The sequence below is a fragment of the Hippoglossus hippoglossus genome, chromosome 15 (assembly GCF_009819705.1).
Source record: "Hippoglossus hippoglossus isolate fHipHip1 chromosome 15, fHipHip1.pri, whole genome shotgun sequence".
Lineage (NCBI taxonomy): Eukaryota > Metazoa > Chordata > Actinopteri > Pleuronectiformes > Pleuronectidae > Hippoglossus > Hippoglossus hippoglossus.
In genome coordinates, this window is record NC_047165.1 from 18,666,652 (window position 1) to 18,690,977 (window position 24,326).

General features: G+C 39.5%; 1 protein-coding gene across 2 annotated transcripts; it reads left to right on the plus strand.

Annotated features, from left to right (window-relative positions):
• The first annotated feature begins 646 nt into the window (after nucleotides 1–646).
• LOC117775479 (rab11 family-interacting protein 2) lies at nucleotides 647–18,700 on the plus strand. 2 transcript variants are annotated; one of them, XM_034608673.1, is made up of 6 exons: nucleotides 647–841; nucleotides 2,140–2,725; nucleotides 6,670–7,076; nucleotides 9,522–9,867; nucleotides 11,880–11,955; nucleotides 14,876–18,700. In XM_034608673.1, exons 2-6 carry the CDS (start codon nucleotides 2,373–2,375, stop codon nucleotides 15,098–15,100), a joined length of 1,407 nt encoding a protein of 468 aa, XP_034464564.1. In that variant the 5' UTR covers nucleotides 647–841; nucleotides 2,140–2,372; the 3' UTR covers nucleotides 15,101–18,700. The 2 variants fall into 2 exon arrangements, with proteins under 2 accessions (XP_034464564.1, XP_034464565.1); XM_034608674.1 differs by having other exon boundaries at nucleotides 679–841; nucleotides 11,880–11,959; nucleotides 14,876–15,049.
• Nucleotides 18,701–24,326: the final 5,626 nt, after the last annotated feature.

Below are 24,326 nucleotides of genomic sequence, written 5' to 3' on the forward strand. Positions count from 1 at the left end.
CTCATGAGACAAAAGCACTTCCCATGTTTGTATGATTTACCTCTCAAGTAAAGTGCACCCCCGAGCACACAAGCACACACACACACACACATACAAAAACACACGCACACATATATGACCGTCTCTCACAGAGGAGAATGTGTTGGCTAAAATCATTTATATCGCCTCTCATTACTGCTCGGTCCACAACTCCAAACCTTTCTTTATATTGTTCTAAACCAACAGCTGAATTTCTATTTTTTTCTAATGTTACTTCTTTTTGTTTAAACTTGACATTGCCATTTTGTGTTTTCAAGGTTTTGATACTTTCTCGGGACGTGGGGTTTGAATTCACCTTCAGCTTGTTATTTCTATTTTTTATTTACTAATCTTGCCGACACTTTGAATGATTTATAAGGTTTTCCTTCATTTGTGTTTTTACTCATATGTAACATTCTTATTGTTACATTTGTGCTCTCATGTTGCAATTGCTTTTCATTGTTTCCATTTTTCAGTTTGAACTTGTAAAGCACCATATAACTCCGTTTTGAAATGTATCATATCTATTATTATGACTTTATTAATGTTATTATTTTTACATACCTTTGCAGCCGCGCTGTCTGTGGCGGCGGAGCTCTTGAAACCACCTTTAGAGTTTTTCGCTGACGCTTGAACTTTCACCTGCGTGCGGAGGAAGTGACGTCGCACCAGGAAGTACAGCTCGCCGCTGGCCGACAGCAGTGAACACACAACAGCAACAGAAAGAACCTTAGCAACAGCACTGGCCGGCGTTTTGTGTGGACGCCACCGCATGGACGTGTGAGGAGCTGGATGTCGTACAGCCGCTGAACATGACACCGAGGTGAGCCGCTGTGTGAGAGAGAGTGTGTGTGTGTGTGTGTGTGTAGCTGTTAGCTCACCAGCTAGCCGCACAGGGCTAACGTCAACCTGATGTGTGAGCTACTGTAACAACAGCAGCGAAGCTAAATGTAAACCTCACGAATATAAGTCGCTTTACTGCATCAAGAAGACCGTGGCAGTCAGCTGACAGGAAATAACACGTGGAAGGATGCAGAGTTACAAGAGTACTACACATTTATATATAAGTCATGTAGCTGCATCACTTGTTAATATACAGTCTTCAGTTAAATTAGTGAATTTAATCCAGAGTTATCTTCAAGGTGAAAAGCAGAGATGGACTGAAAACATGGGTCATTTAGAGATACAACCTGGAGCAGTGAAGACAGACACTGACAGCACTCATGATCATCTGAGTGCAACACCAGAATATAATCTTAATCTAAATAAGAATGATCAAAGGTAAGATCAAATGTAGTTTGGTTTTAGTTAGAATATTTAGAATCTTAAACAAAAATCAAATCACCCCACTGAGTACGTCACTAATTCATTGGACCAACCCCGGCACTAAATGTGTCACTGGTTGAGATCCACCCTCTCTGAGTTGATACTACAGCTCAGAGAGACAAAGACCTTTGTATTGAAACTGTAACCTAGCAATATCTTTGTTTGTTTTTTAATTATACAATATTTTTATTATAATACTTACTTACTTTTAATCCACATGTTGTTGCAGCAGGGTTTCTGCAGGGTCTTAGAAAGTCCAACATTCAATAGTCTGAATTTTAGGCATTACAAAGTCTAAAATATGAAGTCCTAGGTTTCAAATTAAATACCTAGGTAGATCGTAATTATGCCAATGGTTATTCTGCTTTATATTAAGTTTTTCTTAAATGTATTGGCAGCATGCATAATTTGCAATGTCTATGTGTTGTATTTCTTTCTAAACGATGCAGATATAAGCATGTTGTAATAAAAACTACATCAGCCAACTCGGAACTGATTACTAATACCTGGCAAACACCCAGGTCAGAGTAATAATTTGCAAGAAAACGTGGCATGTCACCTTATTAAGGGGAAGTTTGAGTAATTCTGGGACTCAAATATTCTTTTATACCTGTTGACTTAAGTTTCATTCATTATGGTCTTACATTGTCTTAAATTGAACCTGTTGAAACCTGCAGAAACCCTGTTCAAGTGACTGCCATCTATTGTCTGATCTCATTAGCTGAGTCCATGAGTCATGTCATGGTTCTCAGAAAGATTCTGATGCGTTTCTGTTTCTCTCTCTCTCTTTTTTAGATGACTCACCGGTGGCTTGGACATCTGTGACTCCATAAAAGATGAGGCTTGCTCAATTTGTCAGATTTGTCATCGCTTGTAATGATTGTTACTGTAGAAACAAGCCACACTGACATGGACAACAAACTATAGCGAATCATGACACTCTTTGCATCACACTCACTAAATAACTGAACGGCATAAAATCATTTAGTTAGTTTTGAATGGCTCTCAGTTAATAACCAGTGCTGACAATGTCACTGGGTGAGCAGTCTCAGAAGTGGTTTCCAACCCATGTCCAAGCCACTGTTCTTCAAGCAAAAGGTTTACAGCCTAAGGGCAAACATGGCACCAACGATGGCTACACCATCATTCAGCTGGGCAAGGAAAAGTACTCGACGTCAGTGGCAGAGAAGACACTCAGTCCAGTCTGGAAAGAAGAAGCCTCCTTTGAGTTACCTGGTCTGCTTATGGAGGGCAACCCCGAAGTGTATGAACTCTGCTTCATAGTGATGCATCGCTCCCTGGTTGGGATGGACAAGTTTCTGGGTCAGAGGTCCATCAACCTTAATGAAATCTTTGATAACAAGGAGAGAAAGAAAACTGAGTAAGTATCATATACTGTAGCAGTTAAGTCCAAGATTTCATCTTAGCTTTCACATATGAAGAACGCAGCAAGATATTGTTAACGTCAGATTTGTTCACAACAACAGGAAAATGTCCAGAACGTTCAGAATGAGGAGTGGCGCCTAGGTAGAGCATATAGGAGGCAGGACATGACGTATAAAGCACAAAATATATAAGCTGTATAAGCACAGTGTTTTTGTTTCTCCATTATTTATCAAAAACTCAAATTGTGTCATCTTTCAAAGTTGATATCTTCATCGACGTCTACTACATGTATGGCTCATCTTTTTCATCCTGTGATATTTGTATTCTTCCAGTTTTGCAGCTGTCACGTGTTATACACATCGTCAACATAGCCACTCGCTCTCAGTGAATTTTCCTGCTGTGTTCTCACATGGGCTCACTGGGACATTCTGCGGACATTATACCAAGGATCTGACCGACACTTTTCTGGAGAATGTCTGAAACAACTGAACAAACATTTTCGTATAATTTCAGGAAAATGTCCAGAGTTCAGTTCGTGTCTGAACACAGCATATAAGGCACATAATTGCACAACAAACCATACATCTGAACCATCAAAATTAGAAGATAAACAAATGTATTCTCACCATAAATGTTCTGTTACTGTGAGTAAACAAAAAGTGAATTACCATTAATGATCTGTTATCTCTACAGTCATTGTAATGCTATTATTCTTACTATATATCCACAGCTACTGATCTGAATAGTGGTTGTTTTTATCTTGAATTTTGATAGAGTACATATCATACTGGGCCCACAGTATTTAGTATTTTAGTTATTTTCTATGTTACATTTACAGCCTAAATGTGCAGTTCCAGCTCATGCTTAAGTTTCAGTGGACTGTTGTCAAAGGAATAGACTTTTGAGAGGAAGTGGAAAATATTTGCAGAACTCTTCCAGTCATAAGTGGATTACAGCTTGGGATATATTAGTTGTTACACACTGTCACATTCACGCATGTTGCATGTGTTATAATCTATATTAGGCGACATATGAGCCCTAATGGCCGTGCGTGTTATATTCTGTACTCTTGTTGTCAATTAGGTTTGATGACCTAGCTTTTTTTATTACTGTGTGGTTTAAATGCCATTGCATTGTCCTTTATTCTCTTTTTATAATTGTTTTAGAAATATATTTAATTGGAGAGCCTAGTAGGTGAACTGGTCCAACATAAACTCCAGATTTCTTTCTTCTTTAACTTTAAACTGTTTAACAGAAATTTCCAACACGATGAAGTACATTCATACACATTTATTAACCACATACTGGTCGAGCATTATTTTTCTTCTATTGTTGGAGGCTGTGTAATGCATTTCCCTACATTGTTGGGAAATTCTTTTCAACTTAATCACTGACTTGTTCTGTACCAGTTGGCCTAATTGAAACTAGTGGAGCTGGCTAAACATGTCTTGTAAGTCACTCCTGTGCTGTTGGTGTCATGCTTTACTTTTGTCTGAATGCTCCGAGCTCCTTCCTGAGTCCATAAAGAACAAAAGTCAGATGAAGTGGAAACACTTTATGTTTCCCATTGGAGGGATTTTGGTGGCAAATTGTGGGTGTCTTTCTAACTGAGGCTTCATCCATACTGCTACGTTTTTGTCTGAAAATGCACCAACTCAGCTACTGATATGCCTGGCATCCACACTACTACAGAGTTTTAGAGCCACTAAAAAAACGCTGCTCGTGCTTGCCCTGTTTTAGTTTGAAAACTCCAGGGCTTCATTTTAATCTCTTGACGGGCAGAAACTGAGATTTCTGGACACAATGACGTAAACACTCACAACAGCTTGCTGATTGGGTCTTTTCAGTTACGACGCAGCCTTCGCTGATTCTTCAGGGTCCTATTATATGACTCCTTCTGGAAGAAACTGGCATTAGTCTCGGCTACCAGTGTAGAAGGAAACTTGGATAACCAGTTGTAAGCATTGCTGACCCTATTGTTTATATGTGTAGGATTATTATTCAAGCAATCTGCCACAATTCTGCACCCAAATGCTTCCTTTCGACACCTGCACACATGCCTTTTCTGTTTTCATTAGAAAACGACATTTTCAAATGAAAACTAAGTAGAATGGATGTAGCCAGAGTCAGACTAACCCTAACCCTAACCCATAAACAGGTGCCTTGTCTGTGCGGTCTACCTGCCTTATGTCCAGGGTTGTTGCAATAAGGTTTGCCCCCTTGTGAAATTACTGTATAAAATGAATAAATGTAGAGTAAATCAATACAACATACTGTACATACCATCACATCCTGAAGAGGCAGTATTATACTTGGCCAAAGGTGAGGGTGTTGACCCTTACAAGTCCAGCACACACATGTTTCTTAACCCTACATTAAGCAAACAGGAACAGAATAACCAAACTGGATCTGGTGCTAATTAGGTCTCTGCAAATTTCAACATGGAAAGACGTTACCACACTTCCTCTCTGCCCATCAGATGGGAGAATCACAATATTTTATAATCAGGGTGGATGGGTTTTATTTGTTTTAGGTGCCTGAGCCGATGCAGCTTGAGGCCGTGCACTTTTTCAGCAGAGGTTCTGTAATGGATACGCTCGCATTGCTTGTTGGCCTAATCCCACATGCAGGCATACTTGACAATGATGCCGGGACCCTCGATACTATATCCACACTCCACAGTGGGTCTGTGTTCACCGTGGACCCGTCCGCAGTGTTTTTGAACTGACATATTGGGGAGGAAAGCCTGTCTTGATATCTGAGTAGGCAGCCCATAATTATCGCACACCTGTGTTTGTTGATTGTGAGGAGTTTCCCAGCGGTCCGGGGCCGAGTGGGAGGATTGTGGTTCCAAGCACACTGAGGTTTATCTTGGCCTTGAGACACACGTGAGGTGCAGCCCCGGCCCCACGGCAGCGGCATGCTGTGGCCGCTGATCATACTGAGCGTGGCGCGCAGCCTGGGAATTAGACCCAGCAAGGCCTTTCATGACTGGCCTCCTGCGCCACGAGACAGTTTAGAATAGCCCTCAACAGCTGCGGTTTTTAAAAAGCCAATACCAACACTTTTTTTGGATCAGACCGATAACTGATATTTCATGCTGGAATTCAAGGGATACTGAAAATCTGCAGAATGTAATATTAGCAGTCGTATTAAAACAAATACAATTATGCAAATATGTTTTCAGTTCAAGGGTTGTCTATTATATTGAACATTTAATTATATTAATTAAACTGCACCACAATGGAGCCCACACACACACACACACACACACATTCTTAGATTTACATTGACTGCTTTCCTATAGGACATTGTCACAAGCCCTAGAACATAGAGGCTGCATCTCATTAGCATGTGTGGACTCCTTGGTTGCCCTGCAACATGGCTTTGCAATTTCCCAATTGCTTGTTGTTGCATTTCTGAACAAAGGCCAGATTTGTGCAAATGCCACTTCATTTTGCTCAGAGTGAAGGCATAAATCCCATTACTTCCAGTTGAAGAAGCAGAGAGGTTAAACAAATAGAAGCTTCGCAGCAGCCTGAAATGCTCTATATTATTCAGCAGCAGCCCGTCTCTTGCGTTCAGTTTGCAGAGAATAATGTTTATCCTCTGAATGATAAATTGCATTCTCACTTGTGTCAGGAAAAAGTTCAAATGATTTAAGCCCCTGCATTTGTGTGTAGCCTTTGGATTAGTCTGCTCAAATTAGCCTTTTCACTGGTGTCCACAAAGAAGTAGGTAGAGCACATTAGAGAGGATGTGGGCAATTCTTTTCCATTTGTCGTATTGTTTGATAGTGTAAGGACTTTTACTGCTTCCTGACTTTGTACACCCATCTTCCTGAATTATGTGTAATCAATTCACAATTTTTCACACTTGTTATATAAATTGTCTCGTCGAATTTGGCTCAGCCTAAGCTCTCCTCCACTCTCACTACAGCTGGTATTCCCTGCAGTCCAAGCCGGGAAAGAAGAGGAAAGAACGAGGCCGCATCCAAGTCAGCATCCAGTTCATGAGGAACAACATGACGGCCAGCATGTTTGACCTCTCCATGAAGGAAAAGCCACGCTCGCCTTTCTCTAAGCTTAAAGACAAAATGAAAGGTCGTAAACATGACAGTGGCTTCGGTGACACGTCTTCAGCCATCGTGCCTCGCTCTGCCGCATGTGACTTGGAGCCCAGCCATCAGTCGTCTGGTCCAGACCCACAAACCAAGCCTGAAACAAAGGTCAAGAGACCACTACTCGCTGGGGGCCATAAACTCTCTGCGGCCCATTCCATGTCAGATCTCATTGGGGGACACTCCCGACCCAAACAGGACTCCATAAGCTCAATAGAAGAAAGTGGTGAGGACCAAAGCTTTAATATCTTTTATCTTGTTAAATCAGTTTGTTTCACTATAGCCATTTTCAGACATGACCTGCAGGTAAAATCCGAAGAATTGACTCCGGAGTTTACCCAGAGTTTGCCTTTCACACATGCACAACACAGCGGGAGGTTTTCTGCACAGACACATTCACAACAGCAACAAATCCTCCACATTATTCAGGAGAGAGGTGGAGCAGCCGGGTGCAGCAGGCAGAGGCAGGAAGTGACGTATTAAATCTGCTATGATTTTCACACAGACACCGTTGTTCAGGTCTTATCACCTCAAAGTAAATTGACATGTTCATCGGTGTCTTCTACCTGTTTGTCACCGCAAGATACATGTTTTTTTTTCTTTTCATTTTTGCGTCCGTCGCATGTTAAAAGCATCATCAACCCCCCCACTCGCTAGCGGTGAATCCAGCGGGGATCCCCTGCTGTGTTGACACATCCACTTCTCCTGGATTTCTACAGACATTATACTAGGACGCAAGGCGAATAAATTGCGGAACGTCTCACTCAGACATTTGCATTCACACATGCTCCTCCTCCGGAGAAAATACGGAGTAACTGCAGAGTTCAGTGCATGTCTGAAAGCAGCTTATATGTTACGTTTTCCAGACATACCTAATGGGTACACCTTCATCAATGCTTGGTGCATGCTTGCAGGGCTTTTGAAATAAAACGTGATTAGTGACGACAGTGATACGAGCAAATAAATTGTGTCTAAACATTTTTAGATATAAAAGTTAGGTATAAAAGTAAATATAAAACTCATTCTCAAGCACTAAAATGAAACAATGTTGTTACATTGGTAGTATGTTTTCATTGTGTTGTCTCAGAACACATTTTTTTAGTAATGTACCTTTTCTAAATGAAGTATCTTTAGTCTTCTTAACTTGTGACTGCATCCTCTTAACGTAGGATATCGTGCAGTTTTTATTGGCCATCAGTAGGGGTCGTGGAGCTATAGATACGTTGATTAACAGTAAGGGATATAAACATATTTATAAATATGTAGTAATGTGGGTCATTAATAGATACCTCTGCCAAGGAGGTCATGTTTTCACCCCTGTCCATTTGTTTGTTGGTTTGTATGTTTGTTTGTAAGCAAGATTACGCACGAAACTTGGAAGGATGCACTATGAGTTAGGGAAAATGAGGTAGGGTTAAAACTTGGCACTGATCTGTAACACGGGCTGGATCCACCTTTTATCACTTTATTTAACTTTGTGAGAATAGGGTTGGTTGTTTTTACATTTTCACTGATTTCCCAGGGAATCATTTGTTGAGCGTGATAAAAAAAAAAAATCTGGCATGTTTAGGGGAGTGATATCTACGAGTGTGTGAAATTTGGTGCAGCTTAATTGAATTCAAGGGAACTGTTGAATGTATGCACTCTACTGATCTATGTTGCTAAACATTAGAAAACTGAACTTTCAAACTCCACCAGCTCCCATGTGCAACCACTGTCTCTGTGTCAGTGTCCCTGACACTAATGCGAACAATCATCAAGATTTTCACAATTAAAACACTACAGAGATCCAACAGATTTGGCCAGTTAAAAAATAACACATCATGCAAAACACAATGACAATAATGTAAAATGCTATTCTGCTCTAATTTAGAAGCTTAATCTTTTTGCTACCGTCCTGCATTGAAAATCAAACTAAAAATCACAAAAAATCTTTATCTGGTGATATCTGGTTGTCAGTGTTTTTTTGCAATCCTGCCAGACCCTACAGGTACGTTGTGGTCATTTTAAAGTATTACAAATTCAATTTATAGTTTCACCAATAAATGTCATAAGAAATCAGGCAACAATCAGAATTGTCTGATATTCATTGCCATCAACCCAATTTTTGCTCACTAAATGTGCACATAATCACAAAGGCAAAGGGATAAGCCTGACTCAGCTCACTGTGCTCTCTGTCATGTCTCCCTTCACATCTCCACCCCTCAGACATACAGTACATCTGAGGCAGTTACAGTAGTACGTAGTATATATGGTGATATTGAATTTATCTTACCAGCTACTAGGGGAACATTCAGATCGCCGTGCAGGAGAGGGGAAACTATGAAAAGTTCTGAAGTAGGAGACACACATTGCAGATTTGGAGGCTTTAAATAATACAACAAGCCACGCTAAATTAAATTAGTGCTTGTTGTATTTGTGTTATCCCATTCGTTTGAAGTCACAAGGCCAACTTGGAAAAACTGCAAAAAAGAATAGATTGACATATCAGTTTTTGCCTTAAACAAGAACGATCAGATCTTCAGGTTCTGTCACAAAGATCCCATGAATTAAACAGAATAGTTTTTGCATTTTAAGAGTGTGATCAGTTCTCTCCATAGAAATGTTTTTTTTTATCACAACTTCATCCTAAGTTGATGTCATGCTTTTGATTTCTAATCACGGAGTACAGGTGGACCTCACAGGCGTTCCCAGAGCGAGGTGCCAGGCTATCAGGACGATGAGGCACACAGTGACCCTTTTACTGATATCAGTGACACCCTGCCACAGAAGTATGCCACGCTCCCACGCAACCGCAACCCATTTGAGGGGGAGCAAGGGCAGCTGTGGGACCGTGGAGAGCGGAAGGAGAAAAAAGAGAAGGTCAGCTTACTGGAACGCGTGACGGGAAAGAAGGAAGGCCGCAAGACCAGCAACGAGGGCCGATCAGGCAGCTCTGGAGACCTGCGTTCCCCCAACCCCTTTAGCGGTGACCCACAAGCAGAAACTAACCCCTTCACCTCCAACTACAAAGCCCGGTAGTTACCTTTTTTTTGTTTACTCTGTTCCAATACTGATACCAAGAAAATACTCAGATATTAACGAAAATGCTAGGTCGGGGATCGACGGGTATGTTTATCAATGTACCGATCTGATACCACAAAAAAGTATATTAGTTTCACCCAGATAAAACTGCAATTTTCCTTCCCCAGCAGTTGCGTTGTACTTTTTTTAGACCTGCGAAGAAGAAGGGATTTCCAGTAGTGTAGCGTTAGCCCGAGGTAGTACAAATGTCAGCAGTTAGTTAATATTTCACACTGGATAGTCTCACAAATAAAACTAGAACTTGTACAGTGTGCAAGACGTAAGTTTCAGGTTTCCCTTCAACAAAGGGTTAGCACCATACAGCTGTTAAAATACATTAAATATGTTGTTATTTTAAAAAATGCAGTGTTATCGGAATTGTATCGGGAAGGGAAAATTGTTTTGGAGCATCTTTGATAGATACTCCCACAAAACAACCGATATTACAGCAACCTTTTCAGAATACACTATAATTTAAACAATACAACTTTAACCCATCAATGTGATAAAACATTGAATATCTGTTTGTAAACACAAGTTGTGCTCTTTCAAACTCAATTTTCAAAACACAGCATAACCAAATATGTCTGCTCAATGAGAAAAATTATAACCCCGAGACACAAAAATGTCCAGTTCCTCATATGGAGCATACTTCCCCTTGAAGGAGTGACTGAAATGTTCCTCTGTCTGGTCAAAAGGAATGTACAGAAAATGCTCATGTGTATTTAAAGTTTCCTTTTTCTACATCTTCCATTCATTAACATTTACAAACCCTTGAAACTTGTAGATGACTAAGAAACTAACTTCCTTTTATGTTCCACTGAAATATCCTATTTTCCATGTCTTTATTTTTGGCCTCTATCTGCATGGTTAACATCTGTACAGCAGTGGATCTTATACATTTGCAGCCTCTCACTACTGTTTGTTCTTTATCCTTTTCCATATATATCTCAAACTCCAAAAAAGGGATCCTGCTGCCACATGAGACAACCACTGCACTGCAGGATATTGGTTACTGCATTCTTGTAAAGTTTGAGATACCTTGTTGATTGAAATCTATCTGGTACACCCCCCCTTCCCCCTCCTTATTCTGTTTTCAAGTATTGTTGTTTAAACATCTCCACAGAGCCGGCTCCATCTATTTCCTATGTTACATAAAGAGTTGGCGAGCGCTGTGGCTAAGTTCTGGTTTATCAGAGTGGAAGGTGTCATTAGTGGCTCTTTAGAGAGCCTGGGCTTGATAACAGAGCCCTCTGAGCTATAGTAATGAGATCCTCTGCAGAGATAGACCACCCAATTAACCACTTATCTCTGGAGGCACTAGTCCATCATCTTTACTGCTGCCTTTGTCATGCAGTAGCTCAGTGGTCATTTATAATGTGGTGCAGGAACATAAAAAGGTGGTTCAAAGCACAGTTTTTATTGATGAGCTTATTCACAGCTGCAGCGAAAATAAACCATAATACAGATTAGGGGTGACATTGATTGTGCAATACCTTCATCACTGTAATTAATCAACAGCCTAATTATATTAAAAAGTGAAACATAATTACGATATCAACCAATCCCGACCTAAATATTAGGCTTTTCCCTTTTTTTCCGAACCTGACTCGAGCCCAGTGCAGTTAATATAGAGTTTGCGTCTCTCTGTCCCTGACACGCGTGGCTATTGCTTGTTTTCACTGATTTAAAGACATGTGCAGTGTAAAAGTAGGTAGCACAATGTGACAGAACCCCAAAATATGAAGAGGCAATCCGCACCCAATACCAGTGTGCACCAACCAGCACCAGTGGAGCACATTCCAAAACTACACGGGTTGTCACTCCAAGCATTGTTTACTGCTTCACCATATTCTCTTAAATATCCATATTTCCCTCAGAGCTGCTGTATTAGTATAGTATTTATCAATCCCCAAATATAAACTGTATCTTTTCAATACTGATTTTCTGTTTGATTGCTTTGCAGTTATGGAAAGTCCACAGGAAAGGAAGACTTCACCTTTGGCCAGAAGAAGAAGAAGGACATGCACGGCAAGAAAAAAGTAAGTTAGGCATCACAACCTTTTCTGAGTTTGTCAGGTGATGTTGTCACACGTTGTCAGAGACAGCGACTGAGATGGAGGAGAAAAAAAACAGGATAAATGACCTCAACAGTTGCAACTCTGTCATTACTCCTCGTGCGGTGTCGAGCATATTTTTAGTTTGAGAACACAAAGTTTAATTTGTCAAAGCAGCTGGTGACACTGATCTCTGCGACCTCTGAAAATTCAGATGTGCCACTCAACTAATTAGCAGCTGCACACATCGGTCATCATGTCTGATCCGATCATAATTTGAAGTGGTGTGAAATTTCAGTCTGTAAGGTCAGGCACAGTTGTGTGCTGCACCGGTTCTGTAATTGGAGCATTTTTTGTTGTTGTGGAGAAGAGTTAAAGAAGTGTAGTTTGTTTTTAATGATTATTACATCATTTGTTCATGACATTTTACCACTAGTTGTATTTTCTTTTAATTCTTTTTGCATTTCCAATTTACAAAGAACTAAAAACTTTGCAGACTATTACGCGGCACAATCGGTATATTACGAGGGAGCAGTGGGAGCAGTAGCCTAAGTGACGCCTAAATGAGAAAGAGAATGCTGATAATGGCTTTCCTCACCTTTCACTGTGGGTGTTGAGGGCTGTCGGTACCACACGTGCCCCTGTGCATGCCGCGGTGCCTTGCCGAAATGGCAGCTCCCGTTTCCTCCGCTTCAAGGCCCTAATTAACCACATGCAGCAGAGGGGGAGGGAGGGCAGTGAGAGATTTCAAAGCACCGAGCATTTAGATTCTCAAAGCTGAGCTCATTAGAAACTGTAATGACACAACTGGAGAATGCCAAGTGGGCGCCTTATCTTCTCCTCAGTACTGATGGTGGAAAAATGGTCATCATTACTTTGCCAGTTCATGGTCATTTCCAGGCCTTTGTCACCAGCCACTAAAGCTCCTGATTATTATGCTGTATGTGAGAGAGGGAGAAAGAGAGCGAGCGTGTGCCCGTACACATGCTTGTACGTGAGACCAACATTCACTTCCGTGTGGCCGTCAGCTCTCTTACTCCCGCTATGATTTAAGTGCAGTATCTTTGAGTGCGATGCCTTTTTGTGTGTGTGTGAGGAATAGTTTACCAAGCCCTCGTCTTGAAACCCTCCTTACATTGGACATTTAATCTCTATAGCAAATATTCCATTTTGGTTTGTGTCGCCCCACAGTAGCCTCTGTGCTGTTAGGAGCGATAAGATTCCTGGTAAGCAGTCCCGCTCCAGGTCTCTCCCTGCATTGTCTTTAGCCAGCAGTAGAAGCTTGAATGGTGCATGGGAGTGGAGCCTGATAAGTGTGGTATTTTAAACAGGGTGAAGGCTTTGCTGCTCTAGCCGTTCGGGGGAGGATGACCAGCACTGAAGCGATAAAGTGGTCCCTCATTAAAAACGATTACAGCTCCTCTCGTACCCGCGCAATATGATCTGCACATACTGTACCACGCTGCTCCGTCCAAATGGATTGTCCTCAAAGAGCGAAACTGGGCTTGGGTTGCATCCTTGTTTTGGTATTTATTAGCCTGACCTTTAATTTGCAAAAATATGCCGTCTGGTATTTCCCCCCTCAAAACAAAGATTACATTTTTTGGGAACACCTTTTATGTTAACTACCACCAGGGTTGTAGTAGTTTTTTCCTAAACACCCTCGGCTTGGAAAGGTCATGGTTTGTGATACATAAAACTAAAGCTGAGTTCACACTTCAGCTGATCCCTTCGCAGTTCACACTACACAACTTTCAAAGTCAGCTGATCCCTTAGCTGTTCACACTACACAACTTCCTGACGTGTGATCTTGCAGTCATTGTGAGTTCATACTACATGACTGACTGGTGACGGAGGGTCGCACGCAACATGATCTTTCACCAGTAGAAACACCCAACCGGTCTTCAAACTACATTAAATCACGAAAACAAACACATGAAAAGACAGTGAATCAGGCGATCTTCCTGCTGTCCAGTGACATCCTGCTCAGAATGACACATCAAGCTGAAGCAGTTGAAACACTTCAGTGGGCATCACAGCTGTAGAGAATAGCGAGGTGCTCGGGACAGATTTTTTGTCCAAACTAATCCGAGCCCGACCCAAACCCAACAAGCATTCTGTTTTTGTACTGTCCCAACCGACACGTGTCCACTGCAGTTAATATAAGCCACAATGAGTTTGTGCTCCTGTCCCTGACACATTTTGTTATTGCTTGATTTCTTTTTTTACAGACATGTTTAAAATCAGGTGGCACCTTGCTACATGTACCTTCACCTCTCTCACCCCGTCCTGCGCTCTGTCACCCACTCCGACAAAATTTCCAGCAGCCTGGAAATCAGATGGGAGTCTGTGACATGCCGGCAAGCCTCTCTGATCGCTTCTTTGAAGAGTTCACACATAAATATAGGTGCAGTCGTGTGAACTAGGCTTTAAGAAACAACCTTCTCAAGATGTTAGCTGCTCGCTGTAGAGTCAAAGTCAAGTCCCATTAGAGAAACTAAAGTGCTGATTTGTTACAAACACTGTTCGACAGTTTTAGATCATAACATCTGCCACATAAATCAGTGAGATGACAGTGTGATCTCCCTGGAGAACAGTCTCATCGTAACAACTCTCGTTTAGCCTTTATTAGCAACAGAGTACAAGAGATAAACACATGACAGTTTGTCACATTAGGTTTTCACGGCTAATTAGTTTATTTTCTCCGTCGCATTGTGAGTGCACTCAAACTGTAGCTTTACTTCTGCCTCTGTTATCAGATGCTGACATTTCAGAGAAGATCCTGCAACTATTTTAGTCTACTTTTACAAAACATTTCTACACATAATATGGTGATTATGGAGTTCGTAACCTCAAAATCTGGGGGGTTAAACTGAGCCTTTACTTTTTTCCTTTTTTTTTTCAGGAGCTGACAAAGGAAAGCATGGCGGCCTATAGCAACTTGTCCTTTGAGGAAGTTGTGCAAGATCTAATCAAGCAGAAAGAAGTGGTGAAAAAGAAAGACGCCCACATCAGGGAGCTGGAAGACTACATCGACAACCTCCTAGTACGCGTCATGGAGGAGACGCCAAGCATACTGCGGACACCCTATGAGCCAAAAAAGAAGGCTGGTAAACTTAATAAAAAGTAGTAAGAAGCAAAGGAACATGAGGATAAAAAGCTACAAATGAAGTTGAAGTGGTAGCTTATGTATCAGTATCATATGGTAAAATAAGTGGGAATAAATGGTATTGATCAAGGCCAAAATTTATGATTGAGCTATGTTGTAACATTTTTACTGGATGGAGGTGGTTCTTAAAGACTTTTTCAAAAGGTTCTGGTTATTTTAGTTCCCCCCCCCCCCCCCCCCCCCCTCTTTGTTGGACATTCCTATACATCAATGTTTAAAATAACTCTGGATCCTTGCAGTTTATTTTTAGGTACTTAAACAGGATATCTGGTATTCATCATCTAATTCAAATCAACTCAAACCCATATTTTGTGACAAAGATGAAGTTTAGCTGTATTGAATGCACTTGTGAACCTACAGAGGTCTGTTGCACACACAGCTGCCATCATCTGTCCAGAGGCTCTTAAGGTGCAGCCAAATTCCTGTTTACCAGATGTAGTTGTGTGCTGTTTGCTGACAGACGGTCGAGTGGTTAAGATGAAGCTTGGGGTGCTGTGTTTACACTCGAGCACAAGTCTTAAACACGATGCCTAAATTGCTACGCACATTTAGCAGAGGCAGTGTTGATTTTGTTGCGAGTCTCTTATTCTGAGGCCGTTCGCAGCAGATGTGCATGAACTCTGCTCTCCTGAGTGATTTATAGGGATTCTTAGAAAGAGAGTTATGATAAGAAGTTGCTGGACAGTATCTGGTTTCTCTCTAGCTTTCTGACGCTTTTTTTTTTAATGAACACATCCCTTTTATTGTTTTCTGACTTTACATTCTTTATTTTATCTGTGACGACTATCAAATAACTTTCTTGGACAGAGGATCTCGTATTCACTCGTTGAGCGTAATCGTTTTACTTAAGCTTTAAGTGCAATAATCATGACCTAAGCATTTTGTGTTATATATTCTGCTGGTAATGCTCTTGTTTACATTTTAATCACATCTCTTAATATTGATTTGATTCTTTAGAAATGCTTGGGATTTCTTTGTTACTGCCTACATTGATTTACATGCCTTTATTTCTTCCAAATACAGTTTTAGCTGAAAATTGTACTTAAGGCACTGAGATGCACATGTGCATATTTTCTGAACAAGCTTTATTTATATAAGTAGCTCATAGCACATTTACATATGAATCTTTTTTTAATGTATTTGTAATGTACGCTACAGTATCCCAATCCCACCTGTCTCACAACCTGTTCTACTGTAACAACACTTTATAGTTAGTATAAATCTAAAAAGAAACACTTTCATATGTTATGGACTTACAGATACACTTTTTTATGTGTAATTCACATTAGCATTAATATGTTTAGCATTAATGAAAATCTTATAACAGCTTCATAGTGTTCTGCTATTTGTTTTTCCATTACCAAAACAGTCCAAATTCATATACAATAAAACGGTCTTTAAGTTTACAGAGTAATTCATTTATAATCGTTTTTTTAAGGTAAACAGCCAATCACCCATGGCACTGACAGTCTATATTATGTTGCCTGTCCTCATTTCACAGTTTGGTGTCATCTCATACATCGCCTCAGTCTATGATACTAATGCCATAACAACACATGTTGTTTCCATGTTAAACAGCGCTCTGTCATTTTGTTGATTTCTCAGTTCCTACTGAACTAATGTTATGCTGACCTATGGAGCAGCTGTGGAATCACACTACTGGTACTAAAATGAACTGCACGACTACCTTTTTAGGTTTCAGTCTCACAAAGAGACCGTTCCTTGTCGATGTTCAACAATAGAATAGTCATTTAATGATGTTTGGGTTTACATTTTTAATTTGTTTATTTTTCCTTCCTGGAAAGCAGCTTCATGAACAGTGTTAAATATGCTTTGTATTATCGCAGTTACTGGACTTTACTGAAAGTTGCACACCATTTGTAATGATTTATTTACAATCTCTATTAGATGATGATCTTCCTTGTCCTGTTGCTGGTATTAATTCTGCTTTTTTATATCTGTTTAGTAATTACTTTCCAATCTAAAGTCTTCTGACCTTTACACTGTACGATACCAAATCACAGGTGAGACAAAGTGCTACACTTTCTCTACGGAATGTCAGAAACAACTCGGTTTTTAATTTTTTATGAATGTTGCACCAATGAGAAACACATATTGTCTTGTGCTGATTATTATAATTTCCTGCTGCTTTGATAGAAGTTATTTCCTCTGAAGGTACGTCATCTCTTTTCTGGACTTGAAGCCTAAATCTCGTCACTGAATGTATTCTGGTAGGGTTTGAAACGCATCATCCTGAAATGTGTAATGTACAGAACAATAATCAGGCCAATTGAACCTTGCTTGCCTTTGAAGTATTTGGTGTATCCAAAGAGATCATTTCATGGGTGATTTTCTTTTTCTTTCTTAGTTCTTCATTTAAGCGGACAAAACTTTATTCTGGACATGAAGTTACTGTACATACATTTCGTGTGATGATGTGTCATAAATGTTGGGGAAATTCCTTTGTACTGGAAAAAGGTAATTAGATCTACACTTATTTTTTGTAAAGCCTAAAAAGTTTGAATCAGTTTGTAAAACCCTGAGTATTATGATACTAATTAAGAAGATATGTGGACAAGAATCTGTTTCCCATTGTGGAAAGACTTCTCACTGAATGCCTTCCTCCATGTGTTGAAGTGTAAACTGTCTACTCATGTTACAGGCTTTAACAACCGCTTTAACTAGTCTGTTTTTTTATTGTTAACCAGTTGTTCATGGACCTTGCTGAGCTCTTCATACTTTTGAGCGTAGTTACCTCACCTACCTTGACTTCTTGCACACTGTTAAACGTTTGAAAATGTGCTTCCTGGGGATATTCTGATTATTCAAATGTCATTTAATTGAAATTTCAAAAGTTGGAATTAAAGTATTTGCTTGGTTAAATTGACATTTACAAACTTTGATTTAATTGCCGTACTCAGGCTTTTTTAGTAGATTTTATTTCTTTTGTCACTATGGGTAATTTCACTTGCTAAAAGAACATATATTTCTGGAAGTGCCATTTTAGTTGTGGTGATATTGTGCATCATAAGAGAAAACGGAGCAGGTGATTTACACCCATGTCTCCAATGTTCTCCCTTCGCTTTGCTTGAATGATGAAATTACAAAAGATAAGGCCTGAGAACATTTGACGTTGAATACATTTGGACCCTGAGGTTATTTAGTTCAAATGAAAAATGAGGGGTGAGTACTTCGAATTAATTAATTTTCCCTGCCATTTTTATTCTTTTAGCTTGATTGCTACATTTGCTTTATGCTTTAATATAATTTGGTTCTTTAGTAGATGTCAGTCTGACACACAAATCTAAATGAAAAGCATTTTCAAATCATTTTGAGCACAACAGTGCAATGTAAAGCGGTACACAAAAAGCCTGCATCATTATTATAGTTCTTCCTTGCCTCTTTGCATAATATTTGTCATACAATTAATGGCGGTGTCTAAATATGCAAAGCACTGAACATGCTTGGAGGCAAAATTTCCTAAAAGATTGGGCTCATATAATAATTTAAGTTATAGAGACTGTTGCACACGCATTAAGTAAGTGTTGTAGGTGAGTGTCCGCCCCATCCCAAAAAATAAAAAACAGTACATACCTATGGTGAAATGTATTTTCCCCCATGTTGACGAAGCATGCATTGAACCTTTTGATGAAGATGACATAAAGCTGAAGTCGGATCTCACAATCCTCCTCTGGCAGTCTTTTTAAGTCCTCTGCTGATAATATGATGCTGCTTGCCATAGGCCACATACAGCTGCCAGACACTAAGACTTAAGTCCCAGCTAAATCCCCTGACGGTGCTTGTAATGTGGCACACAGTTTTGAAGGAAATGATGACTGTGTTTATAAAAGATCTTGCCAGTTAGCAAAGCTTCATTGAGTTTACAGAATTGTATGGAGGCTGGCGCTCGGAGGCCAACACAATTGAACATGTGTGCTGAGTTTAGTGCCGCAACATGGCGAAGACCTAAAATTAAACATGTTGGTCTACCAGTGAAGGCAGTGGAGTCGCAGTGGTACCGATTCTTGCAGCTCATTCAGGTTCATGCCTTGTAATGTAACAACTTAAAGTAAATCTGTGTATTTGGAATATTCTTATCTCTGCATGTCGATCAATGGTTTTTGTTATGCAACACTTTGTATAATTGCAAAATGATGTGACATTCTCCTGATCTAGAAAACATCAATTCCACTAAATTGGGTTTGTTTTAAACCAGCCCCCATCACACAACCTTGTATGTATTTAACTCTGAACTGTTCTTTGTGTACAGATGTACCTTTTTCAAATAAGGAATTAATGAAGAGTTTATTTTAATTTAATCTTTTTCATATTTTCCCATGATAGCGAATATGCAAGACTTTCATACCTGGATGTTTGGGGACAAGAATGTATGGCTTTTATATTATGTAGTTCTGGAAACACACTGGGGTCTAAATGCTGTATTATGACAACAGTGTAATGCTGTTAATGGCGATTGTATGTAAAGTGCCAACAAACGCACTAATTCATAAGAAATTGGTGATTCACTCACTCTCAATGTGCTAAATTTTGAAACATTTACTTTTACATATTGTCATCACTATGATTATGATTATTAAATTCCAATGTTTCACTGAATGTAGTCTGAAAGGTGTGTATTCTCCTTTTCCACACACTCACTGTAAATGCACACTTGTAAATGTTACTTCCTCTGCCATGGTTATATTTCCATTTTCACTTTGTTTGTTTATTTACAGGATTACGCAAAAACTACTCAACTGAATTCCACGAAATTTTGTGGAGGGGTGGGGCGTGACCCAGATAGGAACACATTAAATTATAGGGAAGATACAGGAATGTTTTTACACTTTCTTTCATATAGATATAGCATTTTTCAACATTTTCCTTGAGTCAGAGAATAATTCATGGATCTTGATGGAAAAAATCTGGCATGTATAGGGGACTGATATTTATGAGTATGTGCAGTTTGGTGCAGATCCAAATAAAAATCTGGACCTAGTGAATTGAAATGCAGTCTCACAAAGAGGCTGTTGGGCCTTGGCAGAAGTTTGCAAATACTGAGAGCCCTTCTGGTTGTTATTCTGTCTTTTTCTTTTGAAGCAGAATGATAAATAAAATTTTAAACAAACATGAAATGAACGAGTTTCATAACAGGCCCTTACATTTTGCAGCAGATCTGGTTGATCGAAAACTTTGTGTAAATATTATGCCAAGTAGATTTTTAAGGATAAATTACAAGCAAATGAGATCATTACCTCTGATGTCATTTATAGAATGATTAGTGTATTTTTTCATCGTGCTGATTCATGTCCCGCTTTTGTTTCCTTCCTGCTCCAGGCAGCTCCTCCTTTTGTCCTGAAGAAATTCCCATGCCTTACTGGCAAAAGGGAGAAGTGGCATCGTTTGACAACTGAGTAGCAAGATTGCTTGTTAAAACTCCACTCTAATTTCCCTTTGTGTGCAACAAGACTGTGTGAAATCTTTTGGGACGATAAACACTTGTCTTGTTTACCAGCTGATGCTTCTGTGGCTTGGCTTGCTTCTCTGTCACGCTGCCACACAGCAGGTTAAAACATGACCTCCCTCCTGTCACCTCGAATGAGTAGTCCCTGAAGACGTGCGCCTCCACAGCGGAGCAGCTGCCACTGCTCGCCACGTCAGATCTCCTGATAGAAGAAGCATAGCTGTGGTTACCATGGATACTGGGAATATACAAAATTACTCACATCATCGTTCCTTTTATGAAACACACTTTGAAAGGTAAACGTGACTGAGACAGAGCAAAACCACGTGTGCTGAATTGCCTGAATTACTGGATTGAAATGTTCCATGAGGCTAATCTAAGTGTACTGTAAGTAGTACTCAAAGTTAAATTAAAGATATTTCTACCTAGTAACAGAATTGGCTACATCCATCATGATTAATTTTTGATCTTAGTGTGTTAACTTAAATGTCTTGGGAGACACTAACCACAATTAAGTCTGTAATTGGGCTTTATGTACGTGTCACCTGTTGTATTCATAAACTAATTGGCATACTCCTTACACATTCATCAGCGTATTGAATTTCACAGGTCCCAGTTTTTGTATGGCAGTGGCACGTGCCATTTGAGTGCCTCCTAGCTGAAAGCCCATTAGTTCCTGGTGCATTATATCATATTGCGGTAATTTGAGGAAATATCCAACAAACGTGTTATGTAAGATTCTGTGGGTGCAGAAGGGCCCACGCGTGCCATAGAGGGCCACCCACAGGTCACCTGTACTCCCCTTTAAATATGGATGGGCGTCGCAGCAGGGATCAATGTCACCCCGCACGCGTCTGTGAATGGAAGCGCCTCAGGCAATCATGGAGAAACTTATATGAAGAGAAGTTCAGCAGATGGATGAGGTGTTTTTCGGGGAAAAACCAGACCTATCTGGGCAGCTGGGCTGAACTTGTAGAATGATCGGGGGCCAGATGTCAAGGTTAACCCCTCGAATTCCCCAGAGTACGAGACCCCACCCATTCATCCGACGCAGGACTCTTTGTTGGATAGTTGACTAATCTGAATAGGTGCTTGGGATAAATCAGGTGTCGAACGTGCTGCAGATCCTGGCGTCATGCATTGTATTGATGGCATTGTCTTCCTCTGATAGCCGCCACGCGTCTGGTATCAGGTGAACAAAGCCAGATGACAACCAGAGGAAAGTGGGAATCTGTCAACACTGAGCAGCCAACCAGGGCGAAGGATACAGACTTCACATTTAACATAGATGTACAGTCACAGTTCATACTGCACTGAAAAATAACATCAAAGCATAGATGTATTTAAATCCTCTTGTTACTAACATTGAAATTAAAACTTTTTTATTTGCTTAAACACACTATACAAGGCCAATACAAGGACACGTTTCAGGCCAGGGAATCCTTAACACAATAAGCAGTGTGGTGTTGGTAAATCACATTGATTTAACTGGGTAAGTACAATGCAAAGGAGTGTTAGGAAAAGGCATCGGAAACAATTTCTTTTTTCATTTTTCATTTTGAGAATTATCTTAAATTTTAAGGAAAAACATGAAATTTCAAGTCAAAGTTTTAAGAATATATCAAACTACAGCACACTAAAAAATACACGGTACAGATGAATTAATGGAATTGTACTCCAGAAGTGATTTTAGTAACAAGGAAATTCTTTCTCTTTTATGACATTAACAAGATGTGATCATCACCATTAGGACTTAAAAGGGATTGTGCTGGAAGTCTGCTCAGAAGGCGACAGCACAAAAGTGTGTTGCATTGCTGCAAACTGAAATCGCTTGTGATGTCAATTCAAGTCTTTACAGTAGATGGTTAAACCATACGACTCCCAGGATGTAACCCTGCTCACACAGCTGTCAGTCTCTGCTCCGACTGGATTTATGAACCAGAGGAGCGGACTCTGTTCTTGGCATCTCCACTTCATTCAAGTGTTTCGAGTTTATTATCAACATTTCAACTTTATTGTCTAAATTTAAAAAAGTCTCCCTGTTTAAAAAAAACAAAGGAAAATTAAGGAAAATTATTAAGTTAATTAAGTTTGTTTCCTGAAAGGCAAAGGAAAACCATATTATGCCTGTCTGCATGCCTAATCTACACCTCCATAGTATACACTGTTTATACATAAGGCTTTATAAAGTGCATGTTTAAGTCCATATATGTTTTCGCAAATAATTCTTTAAGTAGCCTTTTCCCTGACATTCTTTTATTGCTATTTCTTTTGCTATTTCTTCAGCAGTGCAAAGAAAGTAGAAGGTGGCCTCACCACAGTCTGTGGGCCACAGTGTGTGACACTTCAGACTGATCTGTGTCTGCTCATGATTTATAACATTTACATGTTATAGAGAAGATTGTGGAAGAAAGGCTATCACCTATTGTATTCGTAAGTATCCTTTTCGGTGATGTAGCTAGCTTAGAGCTAGTTTAGCATCTTTTTGTGTTAGCCACCAGCTGTAAGTAAAGAGCTAAATACCAGTTAGCTTTGTTCCTGTATTTTCACTATAAATACTTACCTTAATGTTCCTCTGTTGCGTGGCCAGGAACAGACGCACATTTTTTAAAACTTTAAATATCTACCGCTAGTACTAAGGTAATGTTTCTGTAGCTAATTATTTAGCTGTTAGCTAACCTTGCTGCAGTTTGGGCTGTGTTGGGGTTAGCAAACATCGTTGTTGCTAGCTAGACTGTAGCTTGTTAGCATATTTAGCTATCAAGCTGAATGGCATAAAAAAAAACTAGAATTAATAAAGTGTAGTTAGTGTTTTAAATTTTATTTGAAAAGATATTAAAGCCTATATTAAACATTTTTTCATAACAGCTACATTGCAAAAATTTTACGTTGTTCTTTACATTCGTTATATAATATAAATTAAGATAAGATAAGATAAAATAAGATAAGATAAGATAAAGTAAGATAAGATTAGATAAGATAAGATAAGATAAAGTAAAATAAGAAAAGATTAGATATGATATGATATGATAAGATAAGTTAAAGTAAAGTAAGATAAGATAAGATTAGATAATCCTTTATTAGTCCTGCAATGGGGAGATTTGTTGTGTTGCAGTAGCAAAGATAACAAACACAACAGACATCACATTCAATAAACACAAAGAATTATAAAAATAACATTTAAATAATATATACAGTGTAAATATGTACAATTCATCACATTACATTAACCTATGAATTGAACAGACCAAGTCATAGGAGAACGGATAAAAAGAAAACTTAAATGTGAAGTTTTAGTTCAGTGGATAATTTATACAAACAGTAATTATTTAAACACAAATGACAAAGAAATGTTTTAATTTATCTCTATTTTTTTACTTCTTCAACACAGTGTTGGTCCATCTTTCATACATGCATACTTTGCGTTCTCTACAGGCCCCGGCTGTTTTTGGGATCAGGTGGAGTTCGTGTCCGACCTGTCGTGTTTCTCGAGCAAGCTGGTGAGCGACTCATCTCATTGTCATTACCTGAAACAGCACGTGCCTTGGACTTATCACCTCAAAGCGTGGAAACATGAGCTGTCAGCAGACTATAGGTTTGCATTTAGACATGTTTAGTGTGTAATTGGCACCACAAAGAGCCTGTCAAAGGATCATGGTTGTGTGAGAGCAGTGAGAAACTCTAACTGATGATATTATCTAACTGTTGGGTATTATCAAGAGT

What these genes read in the sequence shown, in the direction of transcription:
- LOC117775479 (XM_034608673.1), top strand. Translation starts at nt 2,373, where the DNA reads ATGTCACTGGGTGAGCAGTCTCAGAAGTGGTTTCCAACCCATGTCCAA. An exon ending in AAGGAGAGAAAGAAAACTGA is followed by an intron (nt 2,726 to 6,669) that starts GTAAGTATCATA and finishes CTCTCACTACAG; the next exon opens with CTGGTATTCCCTGCAGTCCA. An exon ending in AAGCTCAATAGAAGAAAGTG is followed by an intron (nt 7,077 to 9,521) that starts GTGAGGACCAAA and finishes CACGGAGTACAG; the next exon opens with GTGGACCTCACAGGCGTTCC.